Raw genomic sequence first — 22,009 nt, forward strand, 5'->3', positions numbered from 1 at the left:
CTAACATCTTCAATTATTGTTATGAATTGATCATAAAAATTACATCTCACTGAAAGCTTGCCAAATCTTTATATGTATAGCGTATGTTAAAAGGCAAAACTCCAAAAAAGAGTAAGAAAGTTCAAAAATAATTAATTTAAAAATTTTAATGTAATTAATGTTCGCAATTACCTTTCAGTGAAACATGAAAACAGATAAAAATACGAAATACTGAAATATATATATTTTTAATACAAGTATGATATTCTTGGTAGGAAAAAATATGAAGAACTGCACATAATTTCTTTCCCCAATACTTGAGTTTTGTTCCATGGGTATTCTAAATATATATCTTTTTCAGGATGTTGTAGACCATGTCTAGAAACTCTTCGATGAATCTGTAAAAGGAATGCGAAGTTTTAGTTTGAGATTCCTTTGATCGTGTGGATTTTTTCCATATATAAAGACTTAAGGTGTCTGCCTTCGCTTGAAAAACTACTTGTGAACATTTATTTTTTCCTAAAAAGAATAGTTTTTCGCAAAATATATGTATAGTTAGCTTGATTTGGTTATAAAATGAAGTAAAAAAAATCCCGGTTTTATAAATTTTTCATTTAGCATTGTAAATTTTTCAAAAATTGGAAAAGAATTATCAAAGTTTTAGGCTTACATAAAAAATTTTAGGCAAACACTGCTTCTTAATTCTAATTCTAGTCTAAATTCCAGTTTGTTTCCCACTATATCGTATTTTGTCCCTATACTGTGTTATGAATTAAAAAAGCATTAAAATTTTACTGAAATGTACTACTTAGAAAAGAAAAAAAATGCTTTTTGGACTTTTTTGTATTTATTTAGCTGCTATATTGTTAATGCTAAGGCAAAAGTAAAAATAAAAAGTTTTAGCTCAGACCATTTTAAATATAGTTCGCAACATTTCATCTTAATAATTCCCATTGGCTCTCAGCAAGGATGCTTACCGGGAATCCAAAATGGGGAAATGCAGTTCTTGAGAAAAAAATTTCTTATCGATATTGTGGTCTTTTCATCCAGTTTTTCACAAACGGTTGCTTACAAATACTCATCGTAAAGATCCGATTTAGTAACAGTAAAAAAATCAACTTTATGATGATTCATAAATTATATTTATAAATAATATCATGAATTTATAAATAATATTATGATGAATCTGTAAATTTTTGAATTATTTATTACAACAGAAATTACTGCTGGTGTATTAAAATGTCGCTTTTGGTCACCTTAGATGGCCACAACTAAGTTTCTTACTATCAAATAAATAAAAGTAACGCATTTTTAGAATTCTAATATCATGCACTTTTAAAAAAATGGGAGGAAAAAAAATCATATTTTTTCTGAAAATCTGACATTTCAACGTAGAAAGTCTTGCAAAAATAGTGTAAAATTGTATCTTTCTATTTTCAAGATTTTAAATAAAAATATTTAAAAATAAAAAAAGCGTATTATATTTAGAGTTTTTATGACCGAAGGTTACAGCCATTTGAGCATTTTTAAACCTAAGTGGACCGGCGGAATGAGAAATAAATGCTTTCCTAGGTCAGCATACTCTGTATGAGTATACGTAATGAAGTGTATACATGCGTAACAATACGAGATATAATAAGAAAGTACCGTATCTAATGAAAATCACAATCATATTGGGCCGCTAGAGTCTGAAAGGCCCCTTTTATGTATGATACTGATACCGTGGGTTGTGAAAGAAGAATTACAAGATCACGTATGCGTGATAACAGATTTTTGTAGCTTCTTTTCAATTTTTAAAATCTTTTTTAAATCTATTTTAACAGGAGTAATCAATAAAAATTTTGGGCATTTAAATAAGTAACGTTTTTTTTTTAGCAAAATAGAAACGGGTTGTTACGAACCAGGTTATTTTTCAAACGAAATTTATTCACCTTGAGAAAACTGCTTCCAATCACGTGCTTGATCTTTCTGAAATTTATGACAGAAGAACTTCTTTTCGTTCTTAATCTAAAAGGTAAAAATATTAACACTTTATTGAAGAAAAAATAATTTTTGGCGTATGCTTCAGGGAGATTCCAATTAAACTTTGACATTCAAAAAGTTATAAGAAAAGATCTTCTTGTCAGAATGAAAATGCGTGAAAGAGGAAAAGATATGGCATAAATAATTAGTTGAAGAGAAAAATGTTAAAGGTGTTAGGAATAGTTGGCACTTCACTTAATCTCTCTCATATATATATATATATTATAGAAATTTCACAGTNATTAGCAACGTTTTCTAGTATAGTTTTTTTCAATTTACTACTGAAAGTGATTTCCAAGAATTTTTTGCATTAAATATGAATAATTTACAATGAATTTCATGGTGGTAGTTGCAAATGAATAACGAAATAAATTTAATAAATAAGAAATTAATATATATATATATATATATAAAAACTTAGTTCCGAAGTAATTATTTTAGATTTATTTTTGATCCGTTCTAAAATGGTTGTAAAAGTTTTAAACATAAACTGTGGTATGGCACCGCATACTGTCATACTAATTATTAATGACGGAGTGGGCCTTTCGAGCATTAGCATGTACACAAGGTGGTCCAAATCTCATGGCAGGTACATTAGGGGATGATAGGACCCAACTGGACAAGCGAAAAAATCCATACTATCCATGATCCGAACACAAATTGCATCGTGCTTTCCAGCGACCGACGTAAGAAAGCTGTTCGCAGCAGCTCTCTTTATTCGTTCTGGGGATCATTGATGCGTACTAAAATCAAGAGAAGGCTGAGATGCATTTCATGTACAGAGCTGCAGACGGCAATGCAAGGGAAGCTCAAATATAGTACCGAGAACTAACGTAACGCTGTAGATATCATATATCCGGGGTGATATCATGTAACGCCATTTTTTTTTATTTCCAATGCAGCAGGCGATACAGACATTATCCTAACGCCGTACAGAGATCAAAATAAAACAAAAATACAAATACAGAAGGAGCTGCGATTCTGGCCATTTCCAACTACTCTCAAGCCCCTAGCTCTTTGTCTATTGTGAAATGTAGATCTTTAATGACAGAGATAGGTGAAAAACATAAAACGATTGCCTTGGGATGGATGGATCCCATCCCACTGTGGTATCCCTGGCAACGAAAAAGCTGATGCACTGGCCAAAAAAGGTTGCTTTATTAATCAAGCCTCAAACAACTTGGTTAGCTATAAGTCCACTTCATTAATGATTAATCATGCAATTAAGACAACACATATATCATTGCTAAAAGAACAAACAAAAGAAAAATCGTGGGGAAAGACATCTTTAATCTCCCCGATTGCCCAAGAAGCAGTGCTGTAGCTGCCTTTCGTCTTGCTACCAAGCACGATTGCTTATACGACCATCTTTTCCGTCTTAAAATAGTGGATAACCCTGCCTGCCCCCTCTGCCGCAGTGGTGCGACGATGAATGCTGGACATCTTCTCAACTGTTCAGTTCTCACAAAGAACTGCATCTACTCCCGATACTGGGAGGCCAGAGAACTTTTGTTCAATTTAAGTTCTTGAATTAATTTTTGTGTTTGATGTTTTGCTTTTGTTTTTGTATTTTGTATATTTCATCTCCTTCTGTATGTAACGCCATAGATATCATGTATCCAAGTCTTGTTGATCCAACCAATAGTCCGGCCCACTCATCCGATTTGTGAGCTATGGACTGATTCTTCTTGGGCCGTATGAAGAGAATAATCCAAGACAATGGTCTCATAAATTCTGCCCAAGAGCTTGATTCCCGGATATCCGTAGCTGCTGACACTAAGGGTGTTGCCTGGTGTTTTGGGCAGTTCGTACTTCGACAGGGTAAAGCCTACGTTAATGTAGAAAACCACAATTTTGAGCAGTTCCTGTGAAGAGGGGCTTATTGTTATTCAATTTCATTTCGGAAAATAAAATGTTTTATTTCATCTCATCGGTTTCTTTTTATTCCATCTCTACCGTTCTTGTTTCCCATTACTTCATGACACGACAGCATGTGTTGTGCTCTAGCGCTTTACGACTTGCTTTCTAGCCTGGATTGTAAAGTGATACGTGCTAGTCTAATTGTATTCTGCCACCCTCTAAAGTATGTACCATGCATTTTGGGACACCCTGTATATTATGCGATAATCAAGTTATGGCTCGAGAGGTGTGTGAGGACGAAGTATAATATGTAATAAAGTATTGTAAAAGAGTTTTTTTTAAATCTTTTCTCATGACAGAGAAGGGAGTAATTTTGATACTTCTGCTGTCTACTATGCCGAAATATCCAGAGGTCATGCTCACAATATTTTGTGTGATTTAAAAGCCTCTGGACAGTTTTTAAATAACAACTAAAATTCAACACATGGAAAACTGAAAATTTTGCCAACATCTCTTGAAAATAGTTACAATTGAAACCAAAGTACTTCCGCGCAAACAACTACTAGAAAGTGAACAGATTTGATTTATATATTGTTTAAAGCTTATTGTTATTGTTTAAGCTAAACTACCTAAATAAATTAAGGTGTTAGGATTGGAGGAGGGGTTGAAGAATTAGAATATTAAATAATGTGCATTTGACATAGTTACCATTAAAGTTTATACGCTGTACAAGATAATTTTGATAGGTGACCAAGCTGTAAGCTCCAGGCTGCTAGTAGCTTAATAAAAGAGCTTAAGTTGCAATTTGGAAATTGTAAAGTTGTCATTTATCACAATTCAACTGTTCGGCTTTAAAGATATGATCTTAATAATTTAACTTCTAGTTGTGAGATCTGGTGAAAAGTGTTTTTATTAGTGATACTTTTGCAACTTAGGTAAACTGGTATCAAACCACGTTCCTAAAGTCTGATTGACTTCGATCTAGCTCTCATATAGTTTAGCTGCTAGCTCTTTTACAGATTCAAACTTAGGCAGATTCAGGCTTTCAACGATGCACTTCTTTCTAGAGCACTTCTTGAAATTCTCATAATTGCTAAAATATATTTTAATCTTTGATTATTTTTAACTATTTTAGCATTATAGTTAAATAGAGATTTCGTTGTTGCTTTTTCATAGTATTTTTTTGGATTTAAATTCCACAAGTAGCTAAAATTATTTACGTTATGACTAGTTAAATTCTCTTCAACTCTATTATTTGAAGTATTATTTTTATCATGCTATTTCGATCCCATCTTTTTTAAGAATACTTTGTTCATATTTCAGGTTGTTTTGATAAGTAGATTTTTTCTAAAGCTTCTAAAAGTCATATTAAAGTTTCATAATCACCTCGTTTTTGATTCTTTATGCTTACCTCATAACTAAAGTGTTTCCTTTTGTTACAGAATAATGGTTTAGACATAGCGATATAAAATCTTAAGCAGGTTGAACCAAAGATCATTTACAATAGTAGCATAAACATTAGTCGATCGATACATGATTCTTTTTATTTTATCTCATTTTCTTGCCACAGTCCTTAAAATAAAAATAAAAACATACATTTTTATATATATATGAAAACATTATTAGTTCTGAAATTTATTTAAAATTTAATTTTTAATTTTAATTGAAAGTAAATTAAAACCGTCAAAGCTTCAAGCCAAATATGTCAAGATTTGGAAATTGATAAAGTGTATAAAAATAAAAAAGTGCATTTTTTTTCAAGATGCACATTCATTTGAATATTAAAAACAATCATGCTTGAATATAATTTCGATTATTAGTGAGCAATTCAATACTTATTAGTCAGTCCTTTAATAAGAAAAATACATGTTTTTTTTTCTGCAATAAAATGGATTTTTGTAATGTTTAAAAATTTATAATTTGATTAATATACGTTGAATAGATTATTACATTGCTTAATACACACTTTACTTACATTCATATCTATTTATTGCACATATTACTTGCATTTATGTATGATGTCTAGATATAATATTAAAAAAAAAATCAGTATATTAAAAATTTATGTTAGCTTAGCAAAAAAATTAAAAAACCTTAAGAACAAAAATAATTCACTTGCAAAGGAAAGTTTTAGCTATCAGCACGGGGAATTGGTCATTAATCTATACAACAGTCTTTTTTATTTTAGAAAAAAGCCCAGTGCAATTAAATATATTTTATAAATAGTTTTTTACCGTTGCCTTAACAAAAATAATTTTACACAAAATTTTGATAAAAAAAAATAGAATTTAATGCAAACTATCACATTTATTATTTTTTTTAATTCGGATTTATGCAAAACTAAAAATATTTCATAACTAATTCTGGGCTTAACGTTTTATCTAGTTTATATAAATTACTTTTACTATTAGTTAGTTTCTAAATAACTTTCTACCGCGACAACCATGATATAAAGCTGTGTACTCAATTCGTACTTATATTCCATCTTCAATGACTGTTACAGTATCAGGCTACGGACATAAAGATTCCGGATTCGATCTCAGTCAGGACCAAAAATATTCCTCTTGAGCTCCCTCTGAGCAACGACAGAGGCGCAGCTCTCCCACTCCTAAGACAGCTGGCAGTGCTAAATTATTTCACTTTGTTTCATGATTCGTCTCTGTTCGAGGCATAAACAACATCAAGGGCAGTGCTGACGAAAAACTTTTCCGAGCATATGCATACTATTTTAATAACTAACTGTCAGTGACCATATATTTTTGCAAAAAAAGCTACAGTCAAACCTGTTCTTTAATGTTATAATTTTGAGGCCATAATTTTATCTTTAAGTTCTTTTTCTTTTATATTTAAGTTCGTCTGGAACACTTCTTGTTCTTGCTGGTTACTGACTGCAAACTCTATAAATATCATTTTTTAACAATTATAGTAAATTATACGGAAATCCACACTTAATTTTGAAATAAAGTTTTTATTTGCATCCTCCAAACGCGCCGTCGTCAAGTATTAATTACTGAATCCCTTATCATGACAAACTTCCTCACGATATTTCCATTTTGTCGAATAAATATTAAACATGCCTAAATATTTATTTAAAATTTGTTGGCCACTTTTCCAGGAGCACCATATTAGGTGGACCAACGTTGCCCCCTGACTGAGGACACATAATATTGAGAATGCCTTGCCCGGGATTCGAACCCAGGTATCTTTCTGATGCAAGGCTAGTTCCCTGCCCCCTACACAGGCCGATCAGCAATACGAATAAGTAAGATGTAAGAATGAAATCTCTGTTACTTGTATAATGTAAGTTGTGTCTTATAAATTGGCTTTATTTTCAGTTGTATGAATTTAAACCTCAGTTTGTTGAAATTCTGCACATTTAAAAAAAAAAGGAACAGCTGGTCTCCAGAAGCTTAACTATAAAATACTTTTTTTAGAGAAACAAAATAGTATTTTAGTATTCAAAAAAATTTCAAGCACAAATGTATCTAAAACTATTATTTTTAAACTCTAAATCTTTTTTTTAAATTTTTAAAATTTAATGTTTTAAAATCTTTGTTTGAAATCTAACGAATTGTAAAAGACAATACTTACAAATTTCAACAGACAATAAAACTGATTTTTTGGTTTTTAATTTCACCTTATTATTTTAATAATTATTTTCTTATAAATTTTAAACACAGATTTTAATTTAAATTTCGACACTAATTCTCGAAACTCGAAGTTGATTTTTTCACTTTCGAGTATTTTCCACTAAATAAAACTTCGTGCATTATTGAAAATTAATATGTACTATCTCATAACTGATCAGTACATAGTTGCAATTTAGTTTATTTTTATTCTTTTTTTTAATTTTATCTATATCAAAAAATCTATATAATATAAATTTACAAAAATTAAAACAAAGAAAGAAAGTAATTAAAATAAATAAAATAATGAACGAAAATCTGTACCCTGAGTTTATTCCGTAATTTGCTCCATGGACTATTCTGGCGAAATGGTCGACATCTTATTTTGTCCAGGAAGATCACAAAATATAGTTGGTGGATCCACAAATGTTACAGTTTTTATTTTCGCTGTTTTAGTTATCTTTGCCAAGTCTGTTTCCGATGTATTGCTCATCTGAATCTTGCTTTCAGTGATCTCAACTAAATCGAACATTGATTGTTCTTTAATGGATTGGAGAGATTCAACATGATGTAAAATTAATGTTGTGGGGGATTCCCTTAAAAGGTATGGCTTTTGAAATGGACGATCTTCAATGGAATCCCTACGCTCCTCCTAGAATGGAATAAGTAATTTAAAAATATGCATTTTAAATTATTATTATTAAAAAGATCTTCAATGGAATCCTTACGTTACTCCTAAAATGGAATAAAGTATTTCAAAAATATGCATTTTAAATCATTATAATTAAAAAGAATTATTATAGAACATGAAAATATAAAGACGATAGGGTGATGGATGGGACATTATAGGTCAACATTAGAGAATTTGGGTATCGGCTAGTGGCCAGTTGTTGCATTTTGCACAGTGTCCACTTTTCGCAAGTTTAAAATTTTAAGCAATTCAAAAAATCTGTTGATATATATAATGTATAAATTATCATTTAAGACATTTCTCAAAATATGGTAAACATTACAAGGATCTCTTCTAAAATAAAAAATGTTTAAGAAACAAGGGCGAAATTAAGCAATGTTCAGAGTATTAAAAGATATTCATAATTCTGTATTTATTTTTTAGAAAAAAAGGCACATTGGGTGTATCTTTGACTAGAAAAGGGGCTATCGGATACTGACTAATCGTTTTTTAGTGGCCATTTGTTATATTTTGTCACCTTGTGGCAGTTGGTGACCACTAATTTTTGCCCTATTTTGGAAATCATGAAAAATATAAAGTAAAACTGATTTAATTGCAATCCTCAGGAAAAGAAGAAAAGAAAAAGCAAATTGAAGATTGTTAAAAAATCGTAAGAAGTGAAGCTGTTAACCATTAATCGGAAGAGATGGAAAATGATGACATTGACCTTATTTTTCAAGCTGACCTGATGAATTATTCGTAAATAAAATACTTATTAAGTTGTATAATTTAATTAGGCTTTTAAAAATTTAGCTCTAAATTAGGGACACAGGTTTGCTTAGATTTGAAAAGAAAGTTCTTTATATATAAGGATAGTTTTAATTTGAAAGGTTGTTGTAAAAATAAAGCACAGTTTTAGATATTTCAAATCGTATTCAACTTTAACTTTTCGAAAATTGGGTACAATCTAAATATGATGCTAAGTCGTATCATATTATCCAGGAATATTATCCTTCGTTAAATCGATTACATAATACTTCGATTAACTTTACCGAAACACGTTTAAGTTTAACCATTAATATAATATGGAGTATTATGTAACCATTCTTAAGTAAACCTTTCCTTAAGTAACATTTAATACCTTTTTAAACTAGGCAAATTTATGGCAGAAATTCTTCTAATAAGATTCAGCATTAATTCAATTTTTCAGAGAGTATAACTATATTCTTTAATTCTTTTTTATTTCTGTTTTAAATATAATGCATTCATTCATCATTCGTATACTAGTGGAGCAGTACAGCAAACTAATTCCCAAAGTCTTAAAAAACCAGCCCATTAATTATTTTTTGAAGGAAAAAACTTCAAATATTATTTATTAGCTCCAGTTACGTTAACCACTTAGAATTATTTATCTCTCATCTAGCTCATGGCAGCATACAAAAGTGAAAAATGTCAGCATATATTAATAATAATGAAGATACTTAGGAAAGCGTTATTGTTTCTCCGAACAATACTAACGGTTAAAGAGTTGCATAGCGCAAGAGTTGCATAGTGGTAGTTTTCCGACAAATCGTAGCATCGCTTTGGGAAGAAAAAAGTTTAACATAAAGCAAACACTATGTAAAATCTCTCTAATTTTGTAAAGTTGCATAAACTGAGAAATAGAATACAATATTAAATCTTGTAATAATAATAATAAATAACCTAATAAAAATTTATGAATATATTTAGAATATATTTTTAAATAAATTCAACTATCGCAAACTTTGCATAATAATTTGAAATAATTTACATAATTTTTTTTAAAAGTCAAACTCATTTTAGTCAACTATTCTCTCTCTGAACACAAAATATAGGTTATAATGCTAAAAAATATGCTTACCTCTTGTATAGCTCTTTGTATTTTCCTCGCCATTTTTATTTTATACTTCTGATAGTATATCCCTGCAAACAGTACTGCATTGAGAACTAATAAAGAGCATCCAACAGCAATTGTTATTCCTAGAGCTGATAAATAGACTCCTCCATCCAGTCCAAAGACAGAAATATCGGTGGAATTCATGGTCGGATAATAGCTTTGATCTGTCTTATTATTATCAACCGCCGTTTCATTAAATATCGGCTTTTCATCAAAAGTTGGCATGCTCGAATGCTGGATGATATTTATATAGAGATCACGAACATTTCCATCATAAGAAGATCGATTATGATGTTCGTGAAGCATATGGTGTTGATCTTTTGTGTAGGTATCTGGAGTGTCCAGTGCTGGTATTAAATTCAGCCAATAAGAGAGCTTGTGCGCATTGTAGTGATCCTTTATTTTGGGTCTCAATGCTATGGAAAGAATATAAAATAAATACAAAGCTGTGAAAAGAATACAGGGGGTCATGTGTTGGCCATACATTATTAGAATCATTGTTAAAAGTAATAGCATGTACTGTAAAAAGTTCCGGATTGAATTACGACTCAAAATACCGGCACTTTGGGTGCATCATCTGTAAAATTCATTTTTGAAACACGTAAAATCCATTGGTAAAATGTCATACTGTGATTTTTACAGTAATTTTCATTTAAGATCATTCAGTGATTTCAAAGGTAATTATTACTGTATAATTTACGGTATGCATTATTACCGTATAAATTTCTGGTAAATTACGGTTTTTTGTCCGGTAAAAAAGGATTTTACGGTAAAAAAGCACTTTGTACTGGAATTTGATCTGGAATGTTTTGCAATGTACAATAAAGTATTTTTGATTGATATTTAAAGGAGAAAAACAAAAGCGCCATTAAAGTACAATGAATCACTCAAAAATTTATTTGATTAAAGAATTGAAAGACGATTGCTAGAAAGATTTTCAAGTTTCATCCGACAATCAAATGGTTTATGATGTCGCCTTTAAAGTTTACTCACCTGGATTCGATTGATTTTAAAATCATTTTTGTTTCTTTTCTCGTTTTGATATTAATCTGTAATTTCTAATTTGTATAGTTTCTTACTTAATTTTTTTAACAAGGATTGATTGAAAAATAACGTATTAAGTGTGGTCATTATGGAATTCCATGTATAAGAGCAGATATAATGTATACTACCCTTAAAACATTTGTAATAAATATTATTGACAGAAAAATAATTATAAGCATGCATTACAAACTCCCTTCGTTTCCATACCAACAGAGCAAGCTAACCATTTAAAAATGTAGTATGTATGAAAATAGAAAAACATAGTCACAAGTTGCAGTAAACTGACACTTACTAAGGAATAACCAATACTTAGAACCTCAAAATAAATCTAGATAATAATCAGAAATAGATCTAGATAAACTATAAAAATTCATAATAAAATAATAAGAATAATATTTAGCATTTTATAATTAAAAACAAAGAAAAATTTAAAAATCATAGAGAAAGGATTAGGAATTAAAATTAGCGAAAAGGATCTAGCATAACTCTTTAAAAAAGCTTATTTTGATTTTTGTTTAAATTTAAAGCTTTTGGTGTTATTATCAACTGTTTATTTTCCAAAATAAATTTTATTTGTTTAGTTACAGAGCATTTTCTAAACCTGAAATAAAGTCATATAATCTTTGACAATCTTCTAAATGTTCTGTTATAAAATAATATCAGTGCAAGTAAAATAATGGTTTTTATATTCAAGTGACAAAAAACTATTTTCGGACTATTTTTAAATTTATTTCTTCTTATTTCACTTTCACAACATCATTTAAAAAAAATAATTGTTCAAGGAAAAAAACAGATTGTTTTTAAATTAAAGGTTGAATACATTATCTGCAAACGATTAGAAAAAAAGCAAATGATATGTAATTGCATTTTACAATAGCTCAAATATTTCTTCAATAAAAGGAAAAAGAAAATCACCTTAGAGAAAAAAATGCAAATATAGAAGAAAAAAGAAAGTTAGGTATTTATTTTTCTTACCTTAATATGAAATATTAGTGAAACATTCTAAATGGAGAAATAATAGCCTTACAAAAAGTGCTGAAATTTAAAAGAATAATGGGAAAATAAATACTTTTGGGTGCTGCTTAAGTGACAAAAGAAGTGTTACGACGGGAGTTTTCCAAATCGTGGATCTTTTAGAAATTCACTTAGTTTACGAAAGTGGCTTTTGTGTCTTATTTTTATATGAAGAAAGAAAATGGGAATTTGAAGAATTTGTGAATGAGTAGAAACAGAAGATTTCGAAGAAACTCAACAATTCTAAATGTTCGTTATTTGAAATGTATAACATGTCTGCTAAAATAAATTGGATTTATAATCAATCACAAATGTAAAGCTAAATTTTAAAGCATTGTAAGATTTTTCTTTAAAAAAATTAGTTTTCGATTGCCTCTGCAATAAATATTTGGCTCCATTTGATTATCTTAAAATAACTTAAAATAATTGAATATCGAACGAAAAAACAAATAAGGATTACTATTTTAAAAATCAAATACGAATTCGAAAAATTAGAGTTCCTTTAGAATAGGCATTCTTACTTAAATTTCAACACAAGGCAGATTTTTCTAATTTTTAGCAGTGCTCAAAACAGAATTTTAAGAGTTACATTTATTGTTCGAAATGATTTAAAGTTCAATATTCTACCATGAGTGTTCCGACGTTATTTTGAGTCCAGCGATTTTCGCTCTAATTGATTTGAATTTTTTTACCATGACTGCTCCAACAGTAATTTGAGCCCAGTAATTGTTATTCTAATTGATTTAAATCTTATTTTCAAACTGAATAAATAGTTTTTATGCTATCACTCAAAGACAGTGCGATAAAATAACCAGATTTTACCACATTTACTAAATTTTATCACAAATAATACCATAATTTATTGTTAATTTTACCGCACTCATTATCAAAGAGCTTTTGTTGAAAATACAGAGTTTTTTGGTATTCCTATAGAGCCAGAAACATAGTAAATTCAGCCGTATTCTTGTAGTTTTGATCGCTTTTTTTCTCAGAGCAAGTGCCCCATCACATTACTATAACTAGAAACTTTAACTAACTAGTTTTTTCCAATTAAAATTCGAAAAAATTAAAGGAAATCGATAAAGCGAATAACACCCGTATTCACCACACCGAGTTAAATTCAAGAGCAACTCGGGGATCGGTATATCCACGGTTCAGAGTTACTCTCGGATGAACCCTCGCTTTTTATTCTCCAACCGTTTTCAACAGAGGATTTCACAACTCGAGCTTAACACTTGCATGAAATATAACGAGGCCTTTGATTGGGCAAGGTAAAACCATGTGACTTTGTATATAATATAAACACGTGCATCGTGCATAAACAAATTAGCGTGAGTATCGCTAATTTAAGTGGAGAGGTTTTAAAAAACGATATCTTTCAAAAAAGTCTATTTCGTCTAACTCTTCTAGGTCATTATTTCTGATAGTTGGGACATATCTTTCCCCTCTTTCAACAGTTTCAAGAAATTCAAGATGTTCAAGCTCAAACGCAGCGATAGAATCCTCCATCTTTTTTGTTTACAAGCTCCTCGTCAATAGGTTACCCTCCGATAACACGGCAAAAACGGAGGGTTACCCGGAGAGTCAGAACTGTCGATGAAATCTGCGAGTTTGGCGAAATTTCGGCTAGAGAATAACGTTTCGCACTAAACTCGTGATTTTACTCTTACCCATAGATTACCCGGAGGTAATCCGTGTTGGTGAATACGGACGTAAAAGGAAATAACTATGTATTTTAATTAGTTCATGATAGCTTCTTACATATGCTTAGGAACTTCTGGTGACTTGATGTGAATTCAGGCCATATGACTCTCTCAAATCGTCCTCTACTCATATCTATATTAATATCACCTATTTTGGAACTAAAGTTTGGATCTCTGCAATAGTAAAAAAAGGGTATTAAAGGTAAGATAACACACACGACAGAGGAAAAAATATGTCAAATTTGAAGAAAATATGACAGTAAGAAAATATTAAGATTAAAATAACACGGCAAGTTAAAATACGAATATAACTTCAAGAGAAAATATTTATTTGCATATTAATTATTAATAGATTAGTATCTTTACTAATAATCTCAAGCACTAAAAGACAAATTAGTTATGCATATTAAGAAATATATATTTTTTAAATACCTCTTTATTAATAGTCAATGGGTAAAATAAAGATAATTTTTAGAATTAAAAGAGAAATTCGGGAGGAGGAAAAAATATGTCAAATTTGAAGAAAACATGACAGTAAAAAAGATATTAAGATTAAAATAACACGGCATATTAAAATATGAATGTAACTTCAAGAAAAAAGATTAATTTGCACATTAATTAGTAATAAATTAGCTTCTTTACTAATAATCTCAAGCACTAAAAGGCAATTAGTTATGCATATTACGAAATATATATTTTTTAAATACCTCTTTATTAATTGTCAATTGATTAAATAACGATAATTGTGAGAATTTAAAAAAAAAATCAGGTGAATTAAAAAGTACAAAATACAGTACTAAAACTATACTTTCTTCCACATATTTTTTAAGTAACTTTTTTCTAAAAAACTACATAATTTAAAAAAATAACTTCCCAAAAATTTATTATTTAAATATAAAGTTATATTTCATTACTTAGAAGCTGCATTACAAAGGCTCAAATGAATATTTAATTTTTAACTGCATAATATCTACGAAAAAACAAATGAGAGAATGAATCGCATACTGCAAGTTATGATTGAATCCATAATTTTAAATCTTAGTTTAAATTTCTCTTATTTGTATTCCATCAAGTCAGTTACTTTCAAAGTATTTGATACTTACTTATTCAATTTTCTTTTAAAGTAATTGCAGAATTTGGAAAATAAGTTTACAATTAGGAACTTAGAATTGAACTGAAATAGAACGTAATGCTATTTAGAACGTAATGCTAAAATGAACTGTTTTATAGACTTCTTAAAAAAATGATTTTCTAGATTTTTTTTTCAGCCTTCAGCTCCTTTTTGTTGCTTTCCAAATTCAACCAGGCTTTAGCATACACTACGACCGCTCTATTTAACTGTGATCTCTCACGTTTCGTAGCGTTTTTTATCACTTATTTAATTATTTGTGATTGGTTCTGGAAATCATTTTGCCTTTTTGATAAAAAAAAAACTTTTCATACTTTGTATATTAAGGGTGGTCTTTAAGAAACACCCAGTCGTAATGGGCTTTATATACACTAAGCTCTTGAATTTTTAGTCATTTGGGTCGTATATGTACATTTAGCCACCAAAACTAATTGCTCTATCATATGTGTCTAATCTTAGCCTCCAAAGAAAAGAAATGCTTATTGTATTGAACTGCACTGCTACGATAACTGATTTATTCTATAGACCCCGGATGTCTCAGAAATAAAGACGCTGAACTCTTATTGCGGGGAACTGGAGTTCTAACCTCAGTAGCGACTTGAAAACCATCCAGCTTCAGATCGATGGGTATCACATTACCACATTCATACAGTTGATCACGTAATCCAGGAGCTAAAAAATGCTTATTGTTCTGAACAGTAAAGTCATGATGACTGATTTATTATATTGAATCGGTATGTCGCAGTGATAAAGGCACTGAACTCTTATTGCGGGGAACTGGAGTTCTAACCTCAGTAGCGACTTGAAAACCACCCAACTTCGGATTGATTGATGGGTCCACATTCATGCTGTTGATCACGTAATTCAGGAGCTAGAAAAATGCTTATTGCATTGAACAGTATTGCTACAATAACTGATTTATTCTATTGAGCATGGGATGTCTCAATAATAAAGGCACTGAACTATCATTGCGGTGAACTGGAGTTCTATCCTCAGCAGCAGCTTGAAAACCATCCAGTTTCAGTTCGATGGGTACCCCATTACCACATTCATGCCGTTGACCACGTAATTCTGGAATCATAACCTTCATGAATCCCTTGGTTCATAGCGCGAATACTTAACAATAATGCTTAGGTTGATAGGATCTTGAGATATATAAAATCCAAAACAATATATTACAGTTCACGTTTACGTGTATTAAAATTGTAAAAATTTTTCACAGATTTCTTTCGTCATTAGTGTGAATATTAATTATTGTGCCGTCCTATAAAAATTACTAAAAATATGTGAAATTTATGTAACTTCATACGACTGTTAGAAACTTTTATATTTTAGAGTGTAAATTTATTTAATTAATTAATGTATTTTTTATACCTGGTTTTTTGTCAATACATAACTTGAAATTAGAAATTTCTGAAAAATTCGGAAGACATTGGCATATTCGGTAGCGTCTGAAAAATAAATTTAAAAAAACATGATAACGCCTAAAGCTGTTTTTGACATGTCTTTTCTTTTTCGTTGGTTATCCTTAACGATCGCAACATTTGCTGAGTTTTAAAGAAGGATATTTTTTTTGTTTCGCTGATATATTTATTGATATCAACTTTGAAAAATATTTTTATATATATTCAGGAAAAAAAACTGTTGTCATCAACACGCTGAGTTGAATCACAAATGAGGTTGAAAAACTGATTTCTGGAACTTTCTCAGAGTTCGTCATTTTTTCACTGATAACATTTGTGTATATTTTTTTTCTTCAAAATTCTTCGATGATAAGACATTTTTTTTTATAAATATAATAAAAAATATTGTGATAATGCATTTTTTCTCCATTTTCAAGTAGTCTTGATATTTTGATCACCTGTTATTAAATAAACATTTGAAGAGCATTAACACAACAAAAGAAATGAAAAAAATATTAACTTCTGATAAAAACTTTAGTATTCAAGTTATTAAGTAAAACTTCATTTCTTATTTTCAATCAATTTAAAACTACTTTATGGGTTATCAAAATGTTCAAAGAAATACTTGATTTCGTGAGTTGCTTAATTAAGTTAACTGAAATCTAAATTAACTTTTATTTCTACCCAATTTAATTAAATAGAAAAATACTCACATTTCTATAGAAAGAATTATATAGGGGATTACTGACAAAAAAAGTAATCTTTTTTTTTCAAAACTAATTTATTCACTTTTGTTTAGTGCAATTAATTTCTTACTGTTAATGTATAGTAAAAAATAATTTAATTAACTAAGTTCGAAATTTAAAATTAATTTAACACCATTTAGTGCGATAATTAAATCCCATTTTCTTTTCTTCGCAGATATTAGAATGCACGCATGATATAGAACTCGATTTACAAATAGAATTTTAATGCCAAAAAGGGAATTTCTTCTAAATAGATTTAAATTAGGAAATTGATTAATGAATAGTTTATTTTCTTTATTTATTTATACTTGTTTGAATTTTTATACCGTTTTATTCTTCCGACATTTTATTTAAGCCTTCTTTTTTATACCATATTTTTATTTATACCTTCAAAGCCGTGAATATATTTCGTATCTTCAAGTTAAAAATCCCCCTTATGATTGTACTTTTTTTTTTATCTGCATCTGGATTTACATTTAATTTTCGTTATTTAAGTTGAAACATATCGATACGATTTCTCATTTTTATTTACATCTTTTCTAGACTTGGATTTTAATTTATTATCTAATCAAGGAATGAAAATTACTTACTCAAATTCAGAAAAGGACAAAAAAGGAAAATAACATTTAAAATAATAAGTCAATATGGAAAAGCGGTAAAAGCAGCTAAAATCAAATTTGCCTTATTTCAATAATTTAGATAGTTAGGAAAACAAATCAAGCAGAAAGCGAAAAATATTTAAAGATATGTATGTTAGCAAAACAACACTTCATCAGGGGACACATTGTTTGCCAACATGAGACAACAAAGAAAGAAGAGATTTTAAGTTTAATTATTTATAATAATAAAACAATTTTCTTTCAGGTATTGGGAATTTCAAAATTACATTGGAGAATAATATTTTTTCTTTCAATTACTGTAATTATAATTTTTTAATTGAAAGTATTTTAAAGACGTTCAAATAATTCGGCCGATATTGAAACAAGGATTAATAGGTCTATGTGGTGAAGTATAAGATTTTTTGTTCCTGAAGCTCATAGATGGCAGCACTTTCCTTAAATTTTTACTTATTGAAAGTTTTTGCTTTATTTTTTAAAATTTTTGAAGGAGGTCAGCACTTGAATATATTTCTAAAGATTTTTTTTAAATATTTGGTAATTTATATTTTATTTTGATTTGGTTTTTCGAACTAACATTATCTTTATTTATTTTTCTAATATAAGGGCATTTCATTATTATGTCTTTCTCTGTGTCCTTTTGAATTGTGTTTGTATGTAATTAATTTTTCATTGCATTTATATTTCAATTTTTGATTTTTTAATTGCTTTTGCTTATTTAGCTTATCCATTATGGGGCCTTAGTCAGTTTTTGGTACTACCACTGACAACAGAAAGGCTCCTGTATGTTGGGAGACAGTGTGTCCCCTGATTAAATGGTATTTTGCTAACATTCATATCTCTAAATATTCCTCGTTTACTTCATGATTTGTGTTTCCAACTTTCTAAATTATTTTATTTTATTAATCATAATTATTTTGTTAAGTTATATCAGTTGAATTAGGTTGAGAACTATGCTAATCCGATTACACCGCGTAACTATTAAAATATTTAGTTCTTGTTTGTTCGTAATATTGTGCGCAAAGAGTTTACTGTAATCACCAGTTGACTTGACTATATCATTCTGAGGTTACATTAAATTGAACGGCCTGTTAAACATAACTATCTTTCTTAACTTGTTGCAAAAGGACTTTTTTAATTTATTTATACCAGTATCAATTTTTATACCTTCTTATTTATGTCTTCTTTTTATTTATACCTTTTATTTATACCGTCTTTTTATTTAAACCTTCAAAGCCATGAATTTTATTCATACCTCGCCGATATGATACTCGACGATATGATTTCACATTTACTATTCATATATGCTCTAGCTTTACGTTAAATTTTAGTTGAGTATTTAATTTAGAATATACCGATGTAATTTCTCATTTTTATTTGCATCTTTTCTAAACTTAAATTTTATTTTAAAAATCTTAGTAAATTTCTTCAAGTTAAAATTCAATAGAATTATATTGAGAACTGTGTTAATAAAAATAACACTGTGCAAATGTTAAAATGTGAAGTTCTCGTTTGATCATAATATTGTGCTGAATAAATTTACTGTTTCACAGTTCAGCAGTACGTATCATAGATTATCAGTATCGCAATTAACCAGTACATATCTATGGATCCTGCAATGGACTGATTGTAAGAAAATGGGTCTCAATTGAACACCGAAGTTAAGCATCATTGGCTGAGCTCATCAAGCAGGTGGGTGACCACTTTGATCAGCCTGCGTAGAGACCAAGGGTGCGTGGTATCGGTCATCGTTAAACTGTTCTACCGTAAAGTGCTCAACTTCACACGCAGGTTATTGGACTACCAAAGCGGAGGAGCCATTCCATTTGCAGTGTATCAAAATTGTGATGGCATGTGTTCAGATTATCCTCAGGGATGTTTACCAAACTGTCTCCAATAGCCCATTGTGCAGCTCTAGTGTGACGCAAATAAAGTACGTGCCTACCACATGTCTAGGGTTAGATTAAAATGGATAGAAAGTAAAACGTAGCTATCTTTCTGAACTTGTTGGAAAGTAAATCTGTAGCAATCGCGGTTCCTTTGGTAGCACCATTTGACATTTACCATCCGTTCAGCACACGAAGAAAGAAATTCTTGTTAAGTTACCGTACTGTATGATAATGAGTTTTCAAAATTTTTGTTCTTATTACCATACATTTCACGAAAAATACTAAACTGAAAAATAAATTTAACCGAATAAATGGTTTTTATGCCACGCACTAAAGTATCATGATAAAATTACCGAATTTTACCGCATTTCCCAAATTTTATCATATATTATAACACCATATTTGCATGAATTTTACCAAAATCCTTAATAAAATGCTTCAATAAGAATTATCGAGTATTTTTTGTAATTTCATGGAGCGAAACACCGCAAATTTTACCATATTCCGGTAGTTTTGATCATAGTTTTTCTTTTTTTTCATTTTTTCGCAGTGCGAGAATGAACAGTAAAATGCCGCAAATATACAAACTATTATAGTGCACGTGAAGATGAAAATATAAACTTTGTTACTTTTAAACTGAGGCTATTTTATTTTACACTATCAATTTAATACTTTTCCTATCTTTTTTTGTCCATATACTTAACATAACATGTTACTTAAACTAAAAGTTTAAGAAAAATAGCACCATACCCATATTTAACAAAATTTGTCCATCTCATAATGGTCATTTCTGCCAAAGATACTTCCTCAGCTGTAAAATTAGTAGAAAAATGAGCAAGAGATCCCACTAAAGGAGCTCCAAAAATGTACGCCAACTCTTCTCCTGTGACGCAACCTAGTCTTGATAAATAATCTCCTTCTTCTGTTTGATGAGCAAATACATAGAAAAACGTCTTTTTCGGTAAGAAAAACAAAGTCTTATAGAGTGAGGAGCTGGCTGTAGATTTTGGATTGCTGTGAAAAATTCCCATTTTGATAATAGGTGAAACAACTGTAGCGTCACTCAAAGCTTCAACAGCACTTCTAAATATGTCAGTGCCATGATGGTGTGGCATGGACCAGTCCATGTATTCATTAATAATGGTCAAGAAAATCTAAAATTTAGGAAAAAAAATAGAGTAAGAAAATAAACTAAAAATAAAAATAACAGAAATAAGTTTTTATTTTATTTAAAATTAATGAGTATGATGGTTGTGTTAGTTCTTTTACATTGTATTTTATTACTACCAGTTATTTTCTGTTGTTGTTGCTTCTAATGTCACTAGGACAAGCCAAACTCGCCAGTCGTTTGAAAATTAAATTATCTTTTCTTTTGTTTGACAAAAGAGCACCACAATGCTGATAAAGCGTCTTAGCTCAGAACCCCATTAATTGCAGCACCATTCAGCTCCATCATGCAGCACCACTCATTCGTGAGGCCACCTCCTCAATTTAGACGTAGATCTGAAGGGGGAAGGAATATTTTCCAGATCCCTGTACCCATTGTACTGTTAGGCGACCGATTACATGACCTTCGATTCCATAGATTTTTTGAACACTTTATATTGTATTATTCTCAAACCACTGGGCTACCACGGCCCTAGTTATGTTCCGTATAGAATAATAGAATGTTCTACCCATAATATTGGCAGTTAACTTTTATTTCTAGAATATAAATTTGCTTTTTATCGTACTTGAGAAAACAAATTCTGTTTAAAATGTAATAAATCTCTTTTAAATAATTTAACAAACATCAGAAAAAAAAACTTAGGAAAAGCATATGTTTTTCATTTTTATACTTTATTTCATTTCAAATTAGTAAATTAAAAACTAATAGGAAATGATTTTTTTAATGAACTTCATTCAATAAAAATATCCCTTTTTTTAAGCAGTATATTTTTTCTTATTTTTTTCCAATAAAGTTGATGCATTAAAGTGTACTATTTTTGTGAAAATATATGTGAGATTTAAGTGAATAAACAACGTGCTTTATGGGAACCATAATATTCCATTTCAAATATTTAGCGTTTGAATAGGTTTCTTACTAATAAAATTGTAATTCAGAATTAGTTCCGGTCTATATATTCTTGAAAATAGTTACTGCGTGTGGAATTTATTTTCCATCTGAAAGTTAAGTTCTAAGTATTTACATAAAACAGAAATTTGTTTCAGTATTTCTGGGAACATTATTGCTAACAAATATTTCGAATTTGCTTGAAAGGAATTATTATTACTCCCTTGCGTCATTTTATGTAGCTGAAGCAGTTAAGAAGAATTGTAAAACTTTAAAAGTATACAAATTTCGTATGCAGTTTGGAATACCCATTTATTGTCACTGCATTAAAATATA

The 22,009-nt window shown here is 29.6% G+C and overlaps 1 protein-coding gene across 3 annotated transcripts in view; it reads right to left on the reverse strand.

Moving 5' to 3' along the window:
• Window positions 1-208: 208 nt before the first annotated feature.
• LOC107453573 (neuroligin-4, X-linked-like) overlaps window positions 209-22,009 on the reverse strand; it is a 53,951-nt gene continuing 32,150 nt past the window's right edge. The window contains exons 5-11 of one of the 3 annotated variants that reach the window (XR_011636167.1): window positions 20,371-20,774; window positions 13,895-14,010; window positions 10,040-10,491; window positions 7,812-8,139; window positions 5,273-5,433; window positions 1,911-1,986; window positions 209-377 (exon numbers count right to left, since the gene is read on the reverse strand). Coding sequence is in view for 1 of the 3 variants with exons in the window: in XM_071177679.1 (XP_071033780.1) it covers window positions 7,843-8,139; window positions 10,040-10,491; window positions 13,895-14,010; window positions 20,371-20,774 (1,269 nt within the window). In the remaining 2 variants the exon portion in view is untranslated. Of the gene's footprint in view, window positions 378-1,896; window positions 1,987-5,272; window positions 5,434-7,811; window positions 8,140-10,039; window positions 10,492-13,894; window positions 14,011-20,370; window positions 20,775-22,009 lie in introns of those variants that run through there. The other 2 variants (XR_011636168.1, XM_071177679.1) reach the window with 2 other exon arrangements.

This window comes from Parasteatoda tepidariorum, chromosome 2 (assembly GCF_043381705.1).
Source record: "Parasteatoda tepidariorum isolate YZ-2023 chromosome 2, CAS_Ptep_4.0, whole genome shotgun sequence".
In the NCBI taxonomy this organism is placed as follows: Eukaryota; Metazoa; Arthropoda; class Arachnida; order Araneae; family Theridiidae; genus Parasteatoda; species Parasteatoda tepidariorum.